This window comes from Balaenoptera musculus, chromosome 17 (assembly GCF_009873245.2).
Source record: "Balaenoptera musculus isolate JJ_BM4_2016_0621 chromosome 17, mBalMus1.pri.v3, whole genome shotgun sequence".
Classification (NCBI taxonomy): Eukaryota; Metazoa; Chordata; class Mammalia; order Artiodactyla; family Balaenopteridae; genus Balaenoptera; species Balaenoptera musculus.
The window spans coordinates 79477805-79497400 of record NC_045801.1 but is presented as its reverse complement, the minus strand read 5'-3'; the positions used below and the strand labels follow the sequence as shown (position 1 = coordinate 79497400).

The 19596-nt window shown below is 38.6% G+C and overlaps 1 protein-coding gene across 2 annotated transcripts in view; it reads left to right on the top strand.

The window, feature by feature from the left end:
* The window catches only part of SNTG1 (syntrophin gamma 1), a 206273-nt gene that overhangs the window by 15604 nt on the left and 171073 nt on the right, over positions 1-19596 (top strand). For both annotated transcript variants that reach the window (XM_036830508.1, XM_036830507.1), the window contains exon 3: positions 13781-13837. In XM_036830508.1, coding sequence (XP_036686403.1) covers positions 13781-13837 — 57 coding nt within the window. The remainder of the gene's footprint in view (positions 1-13780; positions 13838-19596) is intronic.

Below are 19596 nucleotides of genomic sequence, written 5' to 3'. Positions count from 1 at the left end.
CTGGTTTTAAATGTTGGCAAAATATTTTTAGAAGTCCAGTGAGACTAAAATCAGTATGAGATGGCCGCATATTTCATCACAGAGACACCAGTTTCAAAGGTGTTGCCAGTAAAAGATAAGAAAATCTTGGAGATTAAAGTCTAAATATGGCAGAACTACCAGGTATATAGCGTCAATATAATCAGTAGAGTTCTAATGAGCGTCCTTAGGATTTAGAATCAACAAAGTTAAGCAACTTCCTTTAGTTTTCCTTGTGGGAGAAAACATGCAGTTAGTAATCCCACATGCGAAACCATAATTTCCTGAAGGCAATGTTAAGAGAAGCTAATATCTGCCTTTTGCGGTAAGAGTCAGTGTTCACTCACATGTGATGGGATGGAATGGGACGGGCTGGGATGCAGAGAAGTCGGGGGTGAGGTTCATTATCTGTGGAAAATTTGATCAGGAGAGAGATTTCAGCTACAGTGTGCTGTGTGCTCACTGGGGTGGATTCTCACCAGGTCAGCTAAGATGGACGGTGTGTGTAGCCTCAGATTTTTTTTCTCTTTTTTCCCATCAAAGAGCCATTTAATACAGAAATCAGAATCTGTGAACACACACACACACGCACACACGCACAACATACACATTATATATATTTTTCAAATTTAAAAAAGAAATCTCAATGCCAACAAGTACCTATTAGAACATGCAATACAATTTGATCTATTCTAAGTAAATATATTTGATTTTTCCCCAATCAGTTTTAGAGGTAAAAGGGTTCATTAGTAAGTAAAATTAAAACAGAAGCTATCGGCTTAATCCTGATGTTTTTTACATTTGATTCTATATTTATGAATGAAGCAATGAAGGGTATTTTATGTGTCTGCTTCTCCTTTTAACCTGTTCTGTTTTGGAGACAGCCATTCCAAAAATGCTGCTAATAAGATTAGGAAAGGAGAGGGTATGGATACTTCTAAAAATTAAAAAAAAAAAAATAGTTATAGGTAGGTCACTGTGGTCTAGCTCGCTGTGATTTTATAAAAGAAGGATGAACGAAGGATGACCTTGAACCTAGGGTGCTTTCTCTGTTGTTGTCAGAGAAGTTGCTAACTTCACAAGACAGTGCTGGAACCCTTCTCTCCTCTTCCTCGTGTGGTGTTTGTTTTTTTCCAACAGTCAACAGTCCCCACTGGGGCCACTGATGCTCCTAGATTTCCCAGGGCTTAAGCTGCAGTAGATGAGGAGGTCCTGGAAGGAAGACTAGTTCCAGTAAAGATGTTGTCTCCAGACCCCTGGTGTTGGCCACATGGGGATGGTCCCTCAGTGGCAGCAGTTGTGATAGGTCACCGGCAACAGCAGTGGTGCCCTGACAACAACGAGGTCATGAGGCTGGCAGCTCCTGGGATGGTGACACACAGACCAGATGCAGTAGTCAGTCTGGTGTTATTAGTTGAAGAATCTTCCAAATGAAAAAGAAAATGAATGATCATATTTACCCCAAGAACAATAATGGTAGAGAAATGGGAGAAGTACACTTTATAAACTGAGCTAATTTTTCTCATGAGATTGTCGTTAGGTATACAATGTATATAAAGGATATTAAGGACATTATGCTTAACATGCTTTGTAAAATGCAGATCTTTAAAGGCATTTATCTATCCTGCACCGTAAGTTTTATTTTACCCAAAACAACTTTAACAAAAGATTTGCTTCTTACGTATAAAGCAAATTTATTGACAAGTCTTAAATCTTTTATTTTTAGAACAAAAATATCATTTCTTTATTATATTACTTTTGAAGTTTATTGCCCCTGAGTCTTTGTAAGAAACATCCAATTGTATGCCTGAATATATTATAATGATTACATGTACAGTTACTGAAATAAAAGTATGTAAGAATAGTAACAAACACTTTTCTTGAAATAGTGAATGAAATGCTTGAATAGACAGAATAACAAGTCATCACCATAATACATACTGAGTTAGTCTTCTAATTTATAAATCCTATTATGGTTGTCATACATTGGACATACACATAATAGATTTTGCCACCTTAATAACCATGGCTCCTCAATCCAGATGGCTAATTTATTTGGTTTGAAATGTAGTTTATCTGCCAACTTGGATCAGCCTACAGTCACCAATCTGGGTGTGTCCCTTATTAATAGTATATTTTTAAATCCCTATTATTTTATGTTTAGCATTTTCAAATAACTCATGGAATAAAATCATTTTTCCTTTATTAATCTTAATACTTACAACTTATATGCACAGAGGTGGTCTTCTGGATTGTTGCTCACTCTTTGGTAATCTCTCTACTACCGAATTATCCAAGAAAGGAATGCATTCTCGTAGGAAAGGTGATGTGCTTTGTCACAGGTGAGGGTTAAGGACTGACGTACACAAGACCAGCCCCGCCTGCCAAGTGACGGTGCGTCTGCATCAACAGACAGAGCATGGGTGTTGACATTAGATCAGCTCTAGGCCAGATTGTTCCACTTACATATTTATAGAAATGAATTTTTATAACATATAATTTGAACTCACAGAACAAGAAGGATATGGTCACCCATGTGCCCATCACCAGTTTAAGAAGGAAAATGTTACCCTTCACTCTGAAGCCTCCCCTGCCCTCACTGATGCCCTTTCTTCTTTCCATAAAAAAAAAAAACAAAAACAAAACTGTTTTGCATTTTGTGTTTCTAATCTTCTTAATTTTAAGTTTGTTTACTACATATAAATAATATAACTCTTCCCCTAAGCTCGCTCTATCATGTATCTATCTATCTATCTCACATTGTGTGTGTGTTTGTGTATATGTATAGAATATTATCTATCTATCTATCTATCTGCCTATGTTCAATATATGTATGTAGATAATTGGTAGATAGATATTTAAAATGTTTTGTTTGGTGGTTTTTCTTTCTTTATCTTGTAAGAAGATTGACATTTTGCTTTATTTTATTATACATTGTTCCCCTAACTGTCAGGTTGAGGTAGAGTTTTGGAAAGTCTACCATCTGTCTACTTACACTTTCTTCGTAGGGAACCTGACCCTTCTTTCAAGAGCATTGGATATTTAGGAATCCCCACCTGTGGTGACCTGCAGTTTCACTGTGATGCAACTGTGAAGATTTATTTTTATTTACTTGGCACGGGAGTCAGGAATTATGAGGATTTATGCATTTCTTCAATTCAGAGCAGTCATCAATCATTTAAGAAACTTCTGCTTATCTCCCTGTCTCTGTTCTTCCATCCAGTCCTGACCTGTAGGCGGGCGTTACGTCAGCCCCTGAGTCTTCACTCTCTTCTGTTCACACTCTGCGCCAGATGGTCTGGCCTTGGAGGCCAGACGGCAACTCCCTCTGCTTTCCTTTCAGTTCAGGAACTCTCTCTCTGGTTAGATTTAGTCTGTTGCTTAAACTATGTATTGAAGTTATGATTCTGGAAACTTTTTTTGCTTCTAGAAGTTCTAGTCTGTCCCATTTTATATTTGATGCATAATATTTGATATCACTATCGTACGTTTGATATCTCCTCCTGTTCTATTCATCATTCTAAAACTCCTACTTACATGGTGCGTCTGGAATTCTAGGATCTGCAGTCTCTACAGAACCTAATCTGCCACTTGTTCCTTGTTTGTCTGTTTGCTGTTCTCCTGACTCACTCGTTGTGCTCTGCGAATTTTCACCCTGAGTTCACGTCCTTTGGTGCTCTGTGGGAATTTCTTGGGTTTGGCTCTACAATGTGTTACAAAGACAGAATTTTCATTTTCATTTGCTTTTTCAAGGTGCCTGAGGATACTGGTGACCCAGGTATTCTTTAAACTACAGTCTCCACTGGGGATTCGAGACCACACAGGTAGACTGAATCTCATCTCAAACCCACATGTAGACCAATTCATGTTTACAAATTCTCAGGAGAATTAGCTTTTAAATCTTTCATCCGGAGCCAAATTCAAAACGGGCAAATAGAGGTGGAAATGTTCCTTCTTGCACACACCACGAGCCACTGCTCCCCTCCCTGGTCCCTCCAGCCCTGGGCCCGTGGTGGATGCCATCAGGTCACAGTTTGGGTGGAACCTTCTCACCTATCAGGACACAATTAGTCTTCCTTTCTGACAACCGTGAAGTTTTTTTCTTCTTATTGCCCTGGTTACACTTTGACATTATTTTTTGTTTGTGTGCCTTATTTTATTCATCATTTTGTTGTGTGTTATCCTAGAGAAAGAATTCAGTATATCTGACTCAAAGGAGTGTCAGAACCAAGGTTAGTTGTGTCTGTGTGTGTGTGTGTTACGGTGGAAAATCTATTGGCTCTAAAATCAGACAGACCTGGCTTGTCATCTCAGCCTGGCCATTTGCTAGCTTTGTGACCCTGTGTGAGTTAACTTCCTTCTCTGAATCTCGGTTCCTGTGAGTGAGAAGGAGAGAACATCTAATTTACAGAATTGGCTGTGACAGCGTTGAATGTGACCGCGTTACCGTAGAAGATTGTAGAAGGGAAAAATAAAGCCTGGGTCCCTTCTTCCCGCTTTCTGCTTTCTGACCATTTCTAACTTGTATTCCTCTCAGTTCTATAACCCCACGTGAGGTCATAGTTGTTTCCTAAAATAACTGATGGACCACTGATCTGGATATTTGTCCCTTTCTCTAATTCACTTTGCCTCTAATGATTATCCTGGATGAGCAATTTAAACTGGATAAGTAATCCTTCTGTATAATATTAGAAAACAAAACTTCTCACCTCAAAAGAATCATTCTGTGAGTCAGTCCTTTTTTTTTTTTTTTTTAATTATTATTTATTTATTTTTGGCTGTGTTGGGTCTTCGTTTCTGTACGAGGGCTTTCTCTAGGTGCAGCAAGTGGGGGCCACTCTTCATCACGGTGCGCGGGCCTCTCACTGTCGCAGCCTCTCCCGTTGCGGAGCACAGGCTCCAGACGCGCAGGCTCAGTAGTTGTGGCTCACGGGCCTAGTTGCTCCGCGGCATGTGGGATCTTCCCGGACCAGGGCTCGAACCCGTGTCCCCTGCATTAGCAGGCAGACTCTCAACCACTGCACCACCAGGGAAGCCCGAGTCAGTCCTTTTTAGATGCAAAGGAGTTTCATTATTATTGCTTCAAACCAAAGTGCTCTTAAAATGGTATTAGTGAAAAGGAGCCTAAGGATATTCTAAAGTTTATAGGTTTATGAAGGTTATATTGCTTCATATAAATTATTTTAATTAAATTTGTGATACTTCAATGAAATTAAACGTAGATTGATAGACTAAAATTTGCATTGTTCTGGAAATGAAGACTCATACAAACTAGGTGAAATGAAATAGATAATAAAGTGAAAAGAAGGCCTATATTATTTATGTAAATACTATCCTACATGTTTAACATAATAGATTAAATAGTGAAAGTTTTGGTCAAAACTGTCATTTTTGGGCTTCCCTGGTGGCGCAGTGGTTGAGAATCTGCCTGCCAATGCAGGGGACACGGGTTCAAGCCCTGGTCTGGGAGGATCCCACATGCCACGGAGCAACTAAGCCCGTGAGCCACAACTACTGAGCCTGCGCGTCTGGAGCCTGTGCTCCGCAACGGGAGAGGCCGCGATAGTGAGAGGCCCGTGCACCGCGATGAAGAGTGGCCCCCGCTCGCCTCAACTAGAGAAAGCCCTCGCACAGAAACGAAGACCCAACACAGCCATAAATAAATAAATAAATAAATAAATAAATAAATTTATTAAAAAAAAAAACTGTCACTTTTGTCATTGGTATATTTATTATTTTTCTCCCTTGGAACTGACTTCATCAGTTGTTTTGTAGCACAGATAGAGAAATCTGCTGTTTAGAAATACGTTGTCTCCTCCACCCTGCCCTGGAGAAGTACCGGAGGAGGCCTCGTGGAAAGTCGGGATTTACTGCAGCACGTTGATGATGAGACCGCGGCGGAGGCCTCTCAGGGAGCAGTGGCCATGACAGCCCTGCACTTCCCACCCAGGCTCCTGTCAGCGGAGGCCTGGAGCAGCTGGAACTTTCCCACCTAGACCAGCAGTAACAAGGAAATTCTCACCTCGAATAAGAAAAGACAATCAACAGATGCCAACCTTGAAATGTCACAGGTGTTACAATTATCTAACAAGGATTGGGAAGTAGCTGTCATAAAATGGTTTCATGTCTGTTACAAACAGGATTGAAGCAAATGAGAAAATAGAAAGTCTCAGCAAAAAGCAACTGGAAATTGTAGAACTGAAAACTCAACTGAAATAAAAACTCAGTGGATGGGCTCAAGAGCAGCATGGAGAGGACAGAGGAAAGAACCAATTAACTAGAAGACAGAACAATAAAAATTACCCTTTCTGAACTAAAGAAAAAAATTGGTCTGAAAAAAATAAGGGACCCATGAGACTATAATGAAAGATCCAACGTTTATATCATCAGAGTCCCAGGAAAAGAGAAAGAGGTCAGAGCTCAAACAGTGCTTGAAGAAATAATGCCTGAAAACTCCCCAAATTTTGCAACTGACATAAACCTAAAGAAGTGGGGCAGATCTCAAAAGGATAAACCCAAGAAACCTGTGTTAAGACACATCATAGTCAAATCGTGAAAACTAAAGACAAAGGAAAAACTTAAAAGCAGCAAGAAACAATAATACTTTAGGAATAGGGGAAAAACCATTCAAATGATAGTAGAGTTTTCCCCAGAAACAATGGAAACTGGAAAGAAGTGGCACGGTATTTTTCAACTGCCGAAGAGAAAGAACTATTAACCCAGATTTCTATATATGCCAAAAATATCTTTCAAGGATCAATTGGAGACTTGTGACTCATTAATAAAATGGGCAATAAAAAATGAGCAAAGGATTTGAATAGATGTTTTTATTACAAAGAAGATGTATAAGTGGCCAATAAGGAAATGAAGAAATGCTCAACATTATTAGTCATCAAGGAAATGTATATCAAGACCACAATGAGGTACACTTTATATCCACTAGGATGTTTATAATCGAAAGGACAGATAAGAACAAGTGGTCCTGAAGATGTGGAGAAGCTGGGATCCTCGGACAATGCTGGTGAGAACGTAGAATGTCCAGCTGCACTGGTACAGCCTGGCAGTCCCAGTTTTCACTCCTTGGTATATGCTCGGGAAAAATGAGCACGCATGTCCACACAGAAACTTGTCCACAGATGTTCATAGCAGCATGATTCGTAATAGCCAAATCCTATAAACACCCTAAATGTGGAGGGAGGGATAAATAAAGTGTGGTATACCCATACAGTGGAATGTTATCTGACAATTTAAGAAACGAAGTATTGATACATGCTACAACATGGATGAACCTTAAAAACATCGTATTTAGAAGACAGACACAAAGGACTACATACTGTATAATTTCATTTATGTGAAATGTCCATAATTGGCAAATCCACAGAGATAGAACATAGATTAAATGCCTAAGGTTAGAATGGGGGAGGGAATCAGGAGTGAGGGGTTCTAGGTACATTTTGGAATATTGAATACAAATGTTCTAAAATTGATTGTGATGACGGATGCATAACTGTGAATCTACTAAAAGCATCTAAATTGTACACTTTAAGTGGCTGGTGTTAAGGTATATGAATTATAGCCCTGAAGAGCCATTTTTAAAAAGACAGACAATAACCTTTGTAGATTCACTTACCTATGAGTATTTCTATATGTAACCACCTCTATCTATATTAAGCTAAACATGGGTTCATACTGATACCTCCCCGCTGTCTTCCTTGCCCATGGACTGTTCTAGCCGTCCCCCTGCTTGTGTCTGTAAATTCCCACCCCACAGTGAGAAGCTGGTGTCCCCCCCCCCAGGTGCTTGTTTAATATCAGTGTGCATGCATAGCAGTGCCAGGATTGTCACTACACCCTCGCGTGGGACAGCTTCATCAAGGAGGGTCTCAGCCCGTAGCCTGTGTCTCTCAGATGCCGCTCGTTTCCAAAGTCGCTCAGGCAGCGCGTTTTCCCACCCCCCTGGGTAAGGGGCTGACGCACACCTGTAATGCAGTTAGATTACTTGTCACAGTTTGCTTTGGGCCCCCTAGCTTCCTGATGTGCGTACGTGAAGGTGGACTGCTTTTTCTCTGAAGTTCTATGGGGTTTGACAAATGCACAGTGTCATGTGTCCATTATTGCTGTATCATGAAGAATGGTCTCCTCGCCCTATAAATCCCTGTGCCTCATCCATTCAGCCTCTTCCCTCTGCCCGAACTCCTGGCAACCACTAGTCATTTCCCTGTCCTTTAGTTTTGCCTTTTCAGAACGTCTTACAGATGGGATCAGAGTATATATCCTTTTCAGACTGGCTTCTTTTGCTTAGTGATATCCATTTGAGTTTTCTTCATGTCTTTTTGGACCTGGATAGCTCATTTCTATTTATTTGTTCGTTTGTTTATTTGTTGTTCATTCTATGAATAAACAGCATCTTGGTCACTTCAGTTTTTGGCAGTTATGAATAAAGCTGCTATGAACATTTGCGTGCAGCTTTTGCGTAAACATAAATTTTAAAATTAGTTGAGTAAATACCTAGGAGTGCAATTCCTGCACCGTGTTAGCTTTGTAAGAGACCCCCGAACTCTCTTTTGAATTCCCACCAGCAAGGAATGAGAATTCTTAGTGATGAGAATCCTCCCCAGCATTTGATATTGTCAACGTTTTGGGTTTTAGCCATTTTAAAAGGTGTATAATATTATCTCATTTTTTAACCTGCAATCCTCTAATAAATTTTGTTGAGCACCTTTTCTAGAGCTTTCTTTCTAGCTGTATATTCTTTGTTGAGGTGTTTGCTCAAATATTTTGGCACTTTTAAAATTAGGCTGGTTGTTTTCTTGCTGAGTGTTGAGTTCTTTGCATATTTTGGAAACAAGTCCCTATCAGATAGATATTTTGCAAATATTTTCTTCCAATCTGTGACTTTTTTTCACCCTCCTAACAGTATCTTCAGTAAAGCAGAAGTTTTCAATTTTAATATTTCCTAACATCAAATTTTTTCTTTTATGGACCATGCTTTTGGTGTTCCTTTTAGAAGCTCATTGCCAAACCCAAAGTCATACAGGTTTTCTCCTAGAATTTTTATATCAGATTGTGATTATGTTTAGGTCTGTGATTCAGTCTGTGTTAACTTTTGTGAAAGGATAACATTCATGTTTGGATTCCTTTCTTTCTTATTTTTTTGGGGGGTGGTTATTGAAAGACTATCCTTTTCTCCATTGAACTGCCTTTGTTCCTTTGTCAAGATAAGTTGACTCTGTTTATTTTCTTGGTTCTATTTTTGGGCTTGCTGTTCTGTTCCAATGATCTATATGTTTAGTCTTCAAAAAAATTGCACTGTCTTGATTCTTGTAGCTTTATAGCAAGTCTTGAATCAGGGACCCCATGTCCTCTGGCTTGGTCCTTCTGCTTCAACTTCGTGTTGGCCGTTACGGGTTCTCTCCATATAAATCTGAGAGGCAGCCTCTTGATACCCAGAAACAACTTGCTGGGATTTTTATTGGGATTGTATTGATTCCATAGATCAAGTTAGGAGGAATCGATATCTTGAAAATATTGAGTCTTCTAATCCATGAATATAAGGTATCTCTCCTTGTTTATCTTGATCATCTTTGATTTCTTTCCTCAGAGTTTTATAGTTTTCCACATAGAAAACATTACGTGTTAGATTTATACCAAAGTATTCCCTTTTTAATGGGCTATTGTAAATGGTACTGTGATTTCAATTACAAGTTCCAATTTTCATGGCTGATGTACAGGAAAGCAGTTGACTTTTGTATATTAACTGCGTCTCCTGCGACCTTGCTGTAATTGCGTATTAGTTCCATGAGATTTTTGTTGGTTCTTTGGGATTTTCTACATAGACAAAGAACAAAGGCAGTTTCCTTTCTCCCTCTCTAGCCCGCAGGCCTTTCATCCCCTATCGCTGCTCTGCCGTAACTATAACTTCAAGCACAAGCTGAAGGTCGGTGGTGCTAGGCGGGGGCCGTGCTTGCCTCATTCCCAGTCTCAGAGGAAGACCGTTGTTTCTGACGACGCCTTCCCTTTCTGCTCCCTATTTTTCAGTATCTTTGCTTCTTTCATCTTATTTCTCCATCTTGTCTTGGGCTTGTGTGATGGAAAAGGTGGTGGGAATCAGAGACACTTTCATTTCAATCATGATTTGGATCTTGGCCAAGTGACTGTAACTCATTTGCATTTTAGCTTTTTCACTCTTAATTGGGAAAATATTGCCTACGCAGGTGGGATGTTGTGATGATTATGTGTTTGAAATGAAAATGTTTGGGACAAAAACTCTTTATTCATTTAGCAGATGATTAACTTTGATTTAGGCCCGATGCTAAATTCTAAGGATACAACTGTGAACAAGACATAGGTTCAGAACTCAGAAAACTAGTGGGAAGAAACAGTCAAGGTCACGGTGTATTTTAATAAACAATCACGAGTGCTATGAGACCCGTAAGGGCACATAGTATTTATTTATTTATTTATTTTTAATAGATCTTTACTGGAGTATAGTTGCTTCACAATACTGTGTTAGTTTCTGTTGCACAACAAAGCGAATCAGCTATACGTACACATATATCCCCGTATCCCCTCCCTCTTGCGTCTCCCTCCCACCCTCCCTGTCCCACCCCTCTAGGTCATCGCAAAGCACCAAGCTGACCTCCCTGTGCTATGCGGCTGCTTCCCACCAGCCGACTATTTTACCTTCGGTAGTGTATATATGTCGGTGCTACTCTCACTTCAACCCAGCTTCCCCCTCTCACCCTGTGTCCTCAAGTCCATTCTCTACGTCTGCATCTTTATTCCTGCCCTGCAACTAGGTTCATCAGTACCGTTTTTTTTTTTAGACTCCATATATATGTGTTAGCCCACGGTATTTGTTTTTCTCTTTCTGACTTACTTCACTCTGTATGACAGACTCTAGGTCCATCCACCTCACTACAAATAATTCAATTTTGTTTCATTTTATGGCTGAGTAATATTCCACTGTATATATAAGGGCACATAGTATTTAGATTTTTGGTAATTAGAAGCTACCATTTTATTCTTATTCCTTTTTGAGGTTTAGTTACTCTTCCTGAATTGTCGAAAAGAGCTCATGACTTTTCCTCTCTCCTTTCCTATGCATCTTCTTTGTTCCCAGCACGCAGAATCAGTACAGTTCTTCACTGCAATCTCTAGTTTCTGCCTTACTCTCACCACTCCCTCCTATTTTTCACTGCGTATCTCAAAAACGTCCATTCCTGGGATATATAAGAGCAATGTGTTCTGTTTGGTAACATGTGTATGTTGGTTCCCATGTAGTTCAGACAGTAAACACAGAGAGTATGTCAAATATAATATTCCAGAGGGCAGGGGTGATAATAATTATGTTTTTATATAATGCAAGTTAAGCACTTCAACATATTGTCCATAACATGAATGAATTTAGGTGTGTGGCACAACTTCATACAGGCCGATACTACTCTTGGGCTCCATCCTTTCATTTTGTAAGGAATGGGAAGAATAAATGAAGGCTTGTCGTATATATGAGTGTGTGGGAGCACGTCTCAACTGTGTGTTTTAAGAAATAAAATAAGCAATTATACTTGGTTTCCCAAAGGATGGTGCCTTGTTGCTAGGCAACGTCGTTATGAAACTCACACTGTGTTAACTAAATACAGCTTCCGAGCAGCTTCCAGATACCCTCTGATTTATGAGGTGAGCAGCTGAAACAAATCATTAACATCCCTTTCTTTCCTCTGATTTGTGGGGCAGGAGGGAGACCCCAAGGTGGGCAGGTGGGGAGGGGCTGGAGGGCACAGCTGACACGACATACAGACGACCAGGAGGATGTCAGCAGGTACCACCTGGACAGTGGTGTGCCTTTTCATGCCTCCGGCTACCTGCAGGCACCAATTGAAAATTTTGGCTTTAAAACACGAAGTAATTCGACCTGCCCGTCTCTCCCCACTTCCTTACGAGTCAGCTAATGAAGAAGTAGCGTCTAGAGGTGGTGTCTGCATTTGCAAGAGCATGCGTGTGTACCCGTGTGTTTAAAAAACATTAAAATAAGTGCTGCTTCTGAGCTTTTCCGCAGGTTCTGCTGACTCTTTAGTCAGACTCTTCTCTGCATCAGCAATTTTGTATCCAATTTGGAACATGTGCTAAATATTCTCCACCAAAGATTGGAAAGCAGTCTTGTACAGAATGAATAAAGGCACCGCATAGACCTTTAATAACCTGCATGCTTGCCCTTCCTTCAGAGAAAAGCAGGGCTTCAGCACACACTCTGCTGCTCTGGAGTTTACTCATCAAATTGCCCTTGTGGCTAATGAGTGCTACGGAAGATGTTCTAGAAACTTTAGGTGATACCATTTGCTATTAAAAATGCATTTGCTTTGACAGGTTGAAATCTTTATTTTGAGACAGTTGATGTGGGTTTTCTGAGCTAACTGTACCCTTGGTTTTGATGCTATTTTAAGGAATCAAGTATTTATTCCTTACCGAAAAGAGTTAAGAAGATAGCTGTGCCATCTAAGAACTTTAGTTTAGTTTGATAGGCAGCGGGAAAGCAGCTTGCCTGTCTGTTTGGTAAGACTGAAGACGACCATTTAATTAACTTATCCCTCTGAGTCTCCCAGTATTTGAGCTCCTCTGTGATATAGCTATTGGAATATGATATGGATAAATATTAATTAGATATCTAAATGTGCGGAGTAACTTTTCTTTCTTCAGAAAGAAATCTATATAAAGATATATAAGAAATAATTTTATTAAATGTATTTTTCCATTGTACTTAAAATGATAAAATTTGTTTAGAATGTATTTTTTAAACTACCACAGGTGGAATACCTCAGGTGACTATTAAGTAGGGGAGTAGATAATGTAGCCAAATAAACTGAGCCTTTGTGGAGACACAGGGACCAGAAAACAAATGTCTATTCCAGGTACCAGGGGAGAAAGGTGGAGTCTAAACCTTTCTAGGTAGGGGAAGGTTCAAGAAGGTAAGAAGGTTATAAATAAATGGAGAAGGTTATAAATAAAAGCTCTCAACCCTTCAGCATGCCAGGAGATATGCATTATGTAGAGATGATCACCATAAAACAGTAATATTGACTTTTTTGTTGGAAACTAAAGGATTTGTCCAAATGTGGCTCTTTGCGATTTTTAAGTTTCATATGCTAGTGGTTGAATGATTGGTTCCATTGTGGAAGGCAAAAGAGGACTGCTTTTGAAAACTGATAATTTTATTATAATTATCAGTTAACTGTAAAATGCATTCTTCTTTCAAACAAGCAATCATTGTGAACCCGGTTTATTTAGAGTTCCAACCCCAGACGTACACATGGACCATTTACGTGCTGAAACATGGCAGTCTCCCAGCCCGGCACTCAAGTCTCCGCAAACCACATGACCGGTAGTAATGGAGATATGACCTTGGTTGGCAAAGATAATATTTACCATGTGATGTTGAATTATCTTTCAACAACAAGAATACATAATGTGAGAATGAGAAGAGGTTTTAAAGTTCAGATTCCAAACTATGTCCAAAAAATCATTGAAAGAAGTTAACTTGAGAATTTAGCAGTTTAATAAACTGCAGTCCCTTTTATCTTGACAAATAAATTGTTAGCCTTCGATTTAAAAATTCCAAAATACTCCATTTATTGCACGCTTTGGGGCCTTTATGCTGTCAGAAAATGTCCTTTTTTTGAAGAGCAAGCACAAAACCCAGCGGAGGAAAATGGTGTGTAGGTATAGTAGCAGGCAACGCTAACCACTGTTAAAATCTGTCTTTCAGGAAAGAACGGTGACCATTAGAAGACAAACTGTAGGAGGATTCGGATTAAGCATAAAGGTAGCCCGTCTCTCCTGTCTATCCTTACAGAGTCTGTGCTGTAGCGCCCGCGTTTCTGTGAACTTTAACTTTTTGCAGATAAGTAGACGAGAATGGCTATAGCAAACTCCTCAGTATTTGGACTGAGATGAAATTAAGCAAGCTCTCAAAATCTTGGCCACCTTTTGATTAAGAGATTTTAGAAAAGTATTTGGGAAATTTACCTTACCTGGAATTGAATAGAACTCATTAATTTTCTTTATCTGGTTTCATCTAAAATATCAAATATGGTCTTGCGGTGTGCCTATCTTTTAACGAGCCAGAGCGGGAAATACTGGTCTGTCAATGAAAGGAGCCGAACACGTTTTAGGTTCATATAAGGTCTGATAGTAAGTTAAGCATTAGTTCTGTTCTAGTCATCTTTTTCTTTTGTACAGTTTTCTTTTTTTATTTAAGAAATCAGTAAAATCTCATGTTCCAATGCCAAGTATATAGGATAGATTTAAAGTTTTAGCATCTCAGTTCTTTTAAAAACGGACCATATCTGTTCTTTTCTAGTTATTATTACGTTTCAAAGGGCTTTTCTTTCTGTATATCACTGACTATTAAAGATGTACCACACCTGCAATGTATCATCAATGAAATAAAATATAAATTTTAAAAAAGGACAGAAAGTTATATAAATATTGAAAAAATTAACTCAATGATTTTAAATGCCCTTTAGAAACCTACATCTCTGCAGAGATCAATGAAATTTAACTTTATCTTGGTTGTTGGGTTAGGCATTTTGCCTGTATAGGGTGAAAATCATACATCTCAGGTGTACATTTCATGAAATTTTAACACAGCTTGAGGCACATACGCTTGGAAAGTGGAACTCTAAATTTGGTGACTATCATCTCTAGTTGACATTATGAAAATGATTCAGAAAACTGACCAATGTGGAGTAGCATGGTCTTCGTCAAGTGGTGAGAGTATTACTATATAAAATGTTAGTTTTAAGGTTTATTTTTTACCTTCACTCTATCTGTCATCAACTAAGGCCAAGGAGATACGCAGGACAAATTATAGGATGTGGAAATGATGTTGTGGGAATAAACCAAGAAATAAGTTTTCTTGTTTTTGTTTTTTTCCATATTTATTGAGATTGCCATGAAGGATTTAAAGGTACCACTGAAGATAGTAAATGTCCATGAAGAGAGAACAGGAGCTGAGTGTGAATAAAACCCATTCACGAGAGCTGCTTTCATTTGACATAAGCACTGACTCTCTTTCTGGGAGTGGAGCTGTATGAATTTTGTGCAGGATGGAAATGTTCTTTTCTTTCTGTTCTATTTCCATTTAGAGTGAAACTCAATAATACAATGTTACTTATTTTTACTGAAATACCACATTTAACCTAGACAGTTTTTAAACATTAAGAATTTTGCCAAATAAATCATTTCTGTTTAATATTTACATTATTTCAACCCAAACAAAACTCTTATACATGTAATAAATAGAGTTATTTTTTAAATCAAATAAGTGTATATTTTCCATTCAAAATACTGGCCACAGAAGTAATATTTGAATTGTGATGGGTGCCATATATTAAGAGGTTTGACAAAAAACAAAATTATTTTATAATTCTTACGACACACAAACCAACCAGAAATGAAAACATCAGTATTTTTATTTAGAATATTATCCATTCAGCCTGAAGAATTTCCTTTTAGGGTTTTCCATCTTAGGTTTCTCACTACTTACCTCTGACCTTTGCTTTCCTATTTTTAAACTATCTTTCATTCCGTTAACGTATTTCAACATGTGATTATTTGTTTATCATTCATTTATTTATTTTAAATAGCAATATTTTATACAAATCCTTTTCCCCTTTACCCTGTCATATGTAAATTGGATAAACTGTGTTTATCCATTTGCACTATTTTCTTTAGATCTGAGAATTAAAATATACATAAGCAACAGTTTAAGAAAGTGTTCTAGCCTAAATGCAAAATTCATATTTTGATGCTGACCATTTATTTATCTATCGATTTAGCAAATCTAGTGACTGGCCCTGCAGTGCAATGAGGTGGGATCTAGAGGTGTGGCATGCACACGTGTCCACCTGGTCCCGCCTGTGTCTCTAAGTCACAGTGCCTCCCCAGCCCCGTCCGTGCCCCCAGCCCCATCCGTGCCCCCAGCCCCGTCCGTGACCTCAGAAAAGAACAGAGAGGAACTCCGGCCCTCCTTACTGACCTGACCCTTGACCATGAGCGGCTTCTGGGGTTTGTGCAAGATGCTCACTCCTTTCTCAGTCTTCCAGGAATTCTTCCCTTTTACACCATCTTTAGTCTCGTGCTGCTTTTTAGAGCCATTCCCATATCTGCTGTAACTTTGGATCTTTTCTGACAATTGTTTGGGGTGCTTCGTGGCTGTTACCATTACTCAGTCTTCCTTGATTCAAACATCCCTCAGAAATCACAAACTTGGGTGTTTTTCCCCTTGTATTAGTTTTTGTTCTTGTTTGCGTCTCATTAAAATGCCAAGCTCTTCTAATTACATTTTTAGATTTCAAAAAAAAACATTCTCCAAAAGCTAGACTAAAGAATCACTAAACTTTCCACTTATGATCACCTATTTTTCTGTGTCCTCAGACTGAAGCTGCTGCTAGAAGCTCTCAGGCTCCTGCGCCCACCTGGTTTATAGCCTCAGCTTCCCTGCAGGAATGCCCTCTTCACCTTGATCTGCACGTGGCCTCTGGCTCTGCTCTAGGTGCACCAGTATTCCTATTGCATTTTCTGGTCCGCTTGTCTGAACCATCCAGATACTTACCATTTCTAAATATAAATTAATGGTCTCCACACTAAACCCCCAGTAATCACCAAAGTTTCTCATCTAGGGATCTAATAGTCCTGCATTTTTGCCCCATTCTTCTTGTAAGAATTACCATATAATCACCTTAAAGTAAGCTGCCATCTTGACTTCGTGAGACTTTAATTTTTCTTCTGTATCTCTTAAAATGCAATACCATCCATTTGATATTATTAAATCATACCTCCGGCCATTGTCATTAAAAGAATTACCTTTTAGAGAAAGAGTGTTTTGAATATTATTACTAGAAAAATGTTTTATGGAGTATTTTTCAAAAGACTCAGCTCTTCTTACCTAAACAATAAGTTATCGATGTCCATCAGGGAAATGTTTGTGATCAAATGTGATTTCTATCTGGAATCTTTAACTTTGCAGCAATCAAAGTAAAATTATAAGTATTATTACCATTAAAATCTTATCATTTATAAACAATAATTGCTAATATTTATTAACTGCTCTTGAAGTGCCAGATTTTGAGCTAAATACTTTATATTGTTTCCTTCGGTCTTTAGTATCCAGAAAGTAGATAACTGTTGTTAGACCTCTACAGACAATGAGATTAAGTATTAAGAGGTTAAGTAATTTACCTGTTTGTTGTAACTGGCAGAGCTGGGCCTCAACCCCCATCAAAGCTGATGACATAGTCCTTATTCCCAATAAATATGCTCTATAGCTGTAAAACCTGCACTAAATTATCTCTACCCTCTCTATTTGGAAACATAAATAATGTTTCCTCTCTAAGTTATTCACATTCTGGTTTATTTAAAACTGAAATAAATGGATTGAAATGTCCAGCATCAAGCAAACAATTTCTTAATATCAAGGGTTGGGTATTATATCATATTTACCAAATTAACATATACATCTTCATAGTAGCTGTCATAAATGTCTGTATTTTCATTTATTAGTGATTTCAGGTCAAAAGTCTTTAAATATCAAGTGTTGCTACAAGCACAGGCAATTTGCATTCATTTCCTCATTCTGCCCTGTTCTCATTATTTGAGTCTGATTCTTCTGTTTCCCCCAAAGGTATGTACAGAGTACATACCTTTGCACCACAGAAGTAGGAGGGTAATAAGCAGGTAATAAAGCTTAGCTAGAAAAGTGTTTATTAGTTCCAAGAATCAGGTAAAACCACTGATGAATTATCATTTGAAGGATGATTTTTTAACTTAAATAGCTTATTGAGATGTCATTCACATACCATACAATCTACCCATTTAGAGTGTGCAATTCAGTGATTTTTATTATATTCACAGATGTGTGCACCCATCACTACAGTCAGTTTTAGAACATTTTCATCCACTGAGGAGAAAACCCATACCGTCAGCATCCCCATTCTATCCCCCATCCCCCGGCTCAGGTCTGAGCAAGCAGCAGTCTACTTTCTGCCTCTATAGAATTCCCTATTTTGGATTTCCATATGAAGGCAATCATAACTTATGTGGGAAAGCCGTTAATTTTGCCAGAGCTAGACTAAGTAATTTTGGCAGATAAGCATGGCATTCAAATGTATAAGGGTATTTGTCCATGTTCTTTCAGATGATATTCCTTTAGGTGCCTCTCCCACACCTGTTGACTGGGCTCTAAACCTTAATTACTGTCTGTTATTATCTGTTTGTAAGTATTTTCCATTCTGTAAATGGATATGTAATGTTGGGGTCTGTGTATCCTTTTCTTTCCAAAGCCCAGAATATGATTGATTGATTGATTATAATGAAAATATTGAATTGAAAGGATTTATTTGGCAAGGTTCCCAGCATTATAAAAACATTCTGGGTTTGATTTTGTGGAATTTCAGAGTTGTACTGGCAAAATCACTGTATAGAGTCGTGCACAAAATGCTTTAGATGGGACTTTATATCCTTGTTCCTATCAAGCTATAAAATTAATTGTGCTTTGTGTAAAGGCTATCTCAAAACTGAAAGGTGTGTGTTTTAATATTCTCTGGGATGCACCCTAGAACGTCACCTCACTTTTTCTAATCTCATTTTACCCTGCATCAACAGAGCTCAAGTAATTCATTTATTCTCTAAACCATGGCCTCAAACCATACACCCTGGCGGGCCTCAGGACAGGTCAGGGGGAAGATGGTAAAGGAAACCTGCCCTGACCTCAGGCCCTTTACATTCTGGAGGGAAAGCAGACATTGACCAGAGTGTCATGTAGAGAAACGTAAACCCCAGCCATGATCCAGTGCTATAGAAGTAATCACTGCAGGTAAGGAGAAACTGAGGAAGGAGCCCTTTGGCTGAACTCCTGGATGTGGCTAGAGTTTATACCAGGTTAAAAGTAAAGGTAAACAGCTCTCCAGGCAGAGGGGACCGTATATGTAGATGTCCTTTAGCTCAGAATGACGAGGGTCCAGGATAAAGCTTCAGGGGATGCTGAGGACCCTGGCTTTTATTCCGCGTGTGACATGAAGCCTATCACCTATCTTAAACAGGGTGAGTCACATTTGATTTCTCTCTGGAAAACTGTTAATATCCCCAATTAGGTTCAGAACTAAATCTAATTTACTTTAATAGAGCTGGACTGCTCTCACATTTTATTCAATAAATGAAGGCACTGTGACTTTACGTTAAAATTTTATCCCCTGAGTTTTGTCTTAAAATTAGCTCTCTTAATCAATTAATGAAGTGATCTCCTGAAATTAGCTAAAAAATTCTCTCAGAGCTCCAAATGTCTGATTGAAGAAATAAAGTTAAAAAAAAAACACCTTTGGACTCAAACCATTCAAATTTCAGGAGAAATTTTACATATAAAAGGAAAATGTTGATAAAATAGGGGCTAGTTATATCTTATTATTAAAAGATATTTATAAATCTCAGGTGTTGAGGGAAGAATGGGATTGCTGAGTTGACCCTCAGAAAATCGATATCTCTAGACCAACCCTGGGGAGAGGTTTCCCACTGTCCCACCATGGT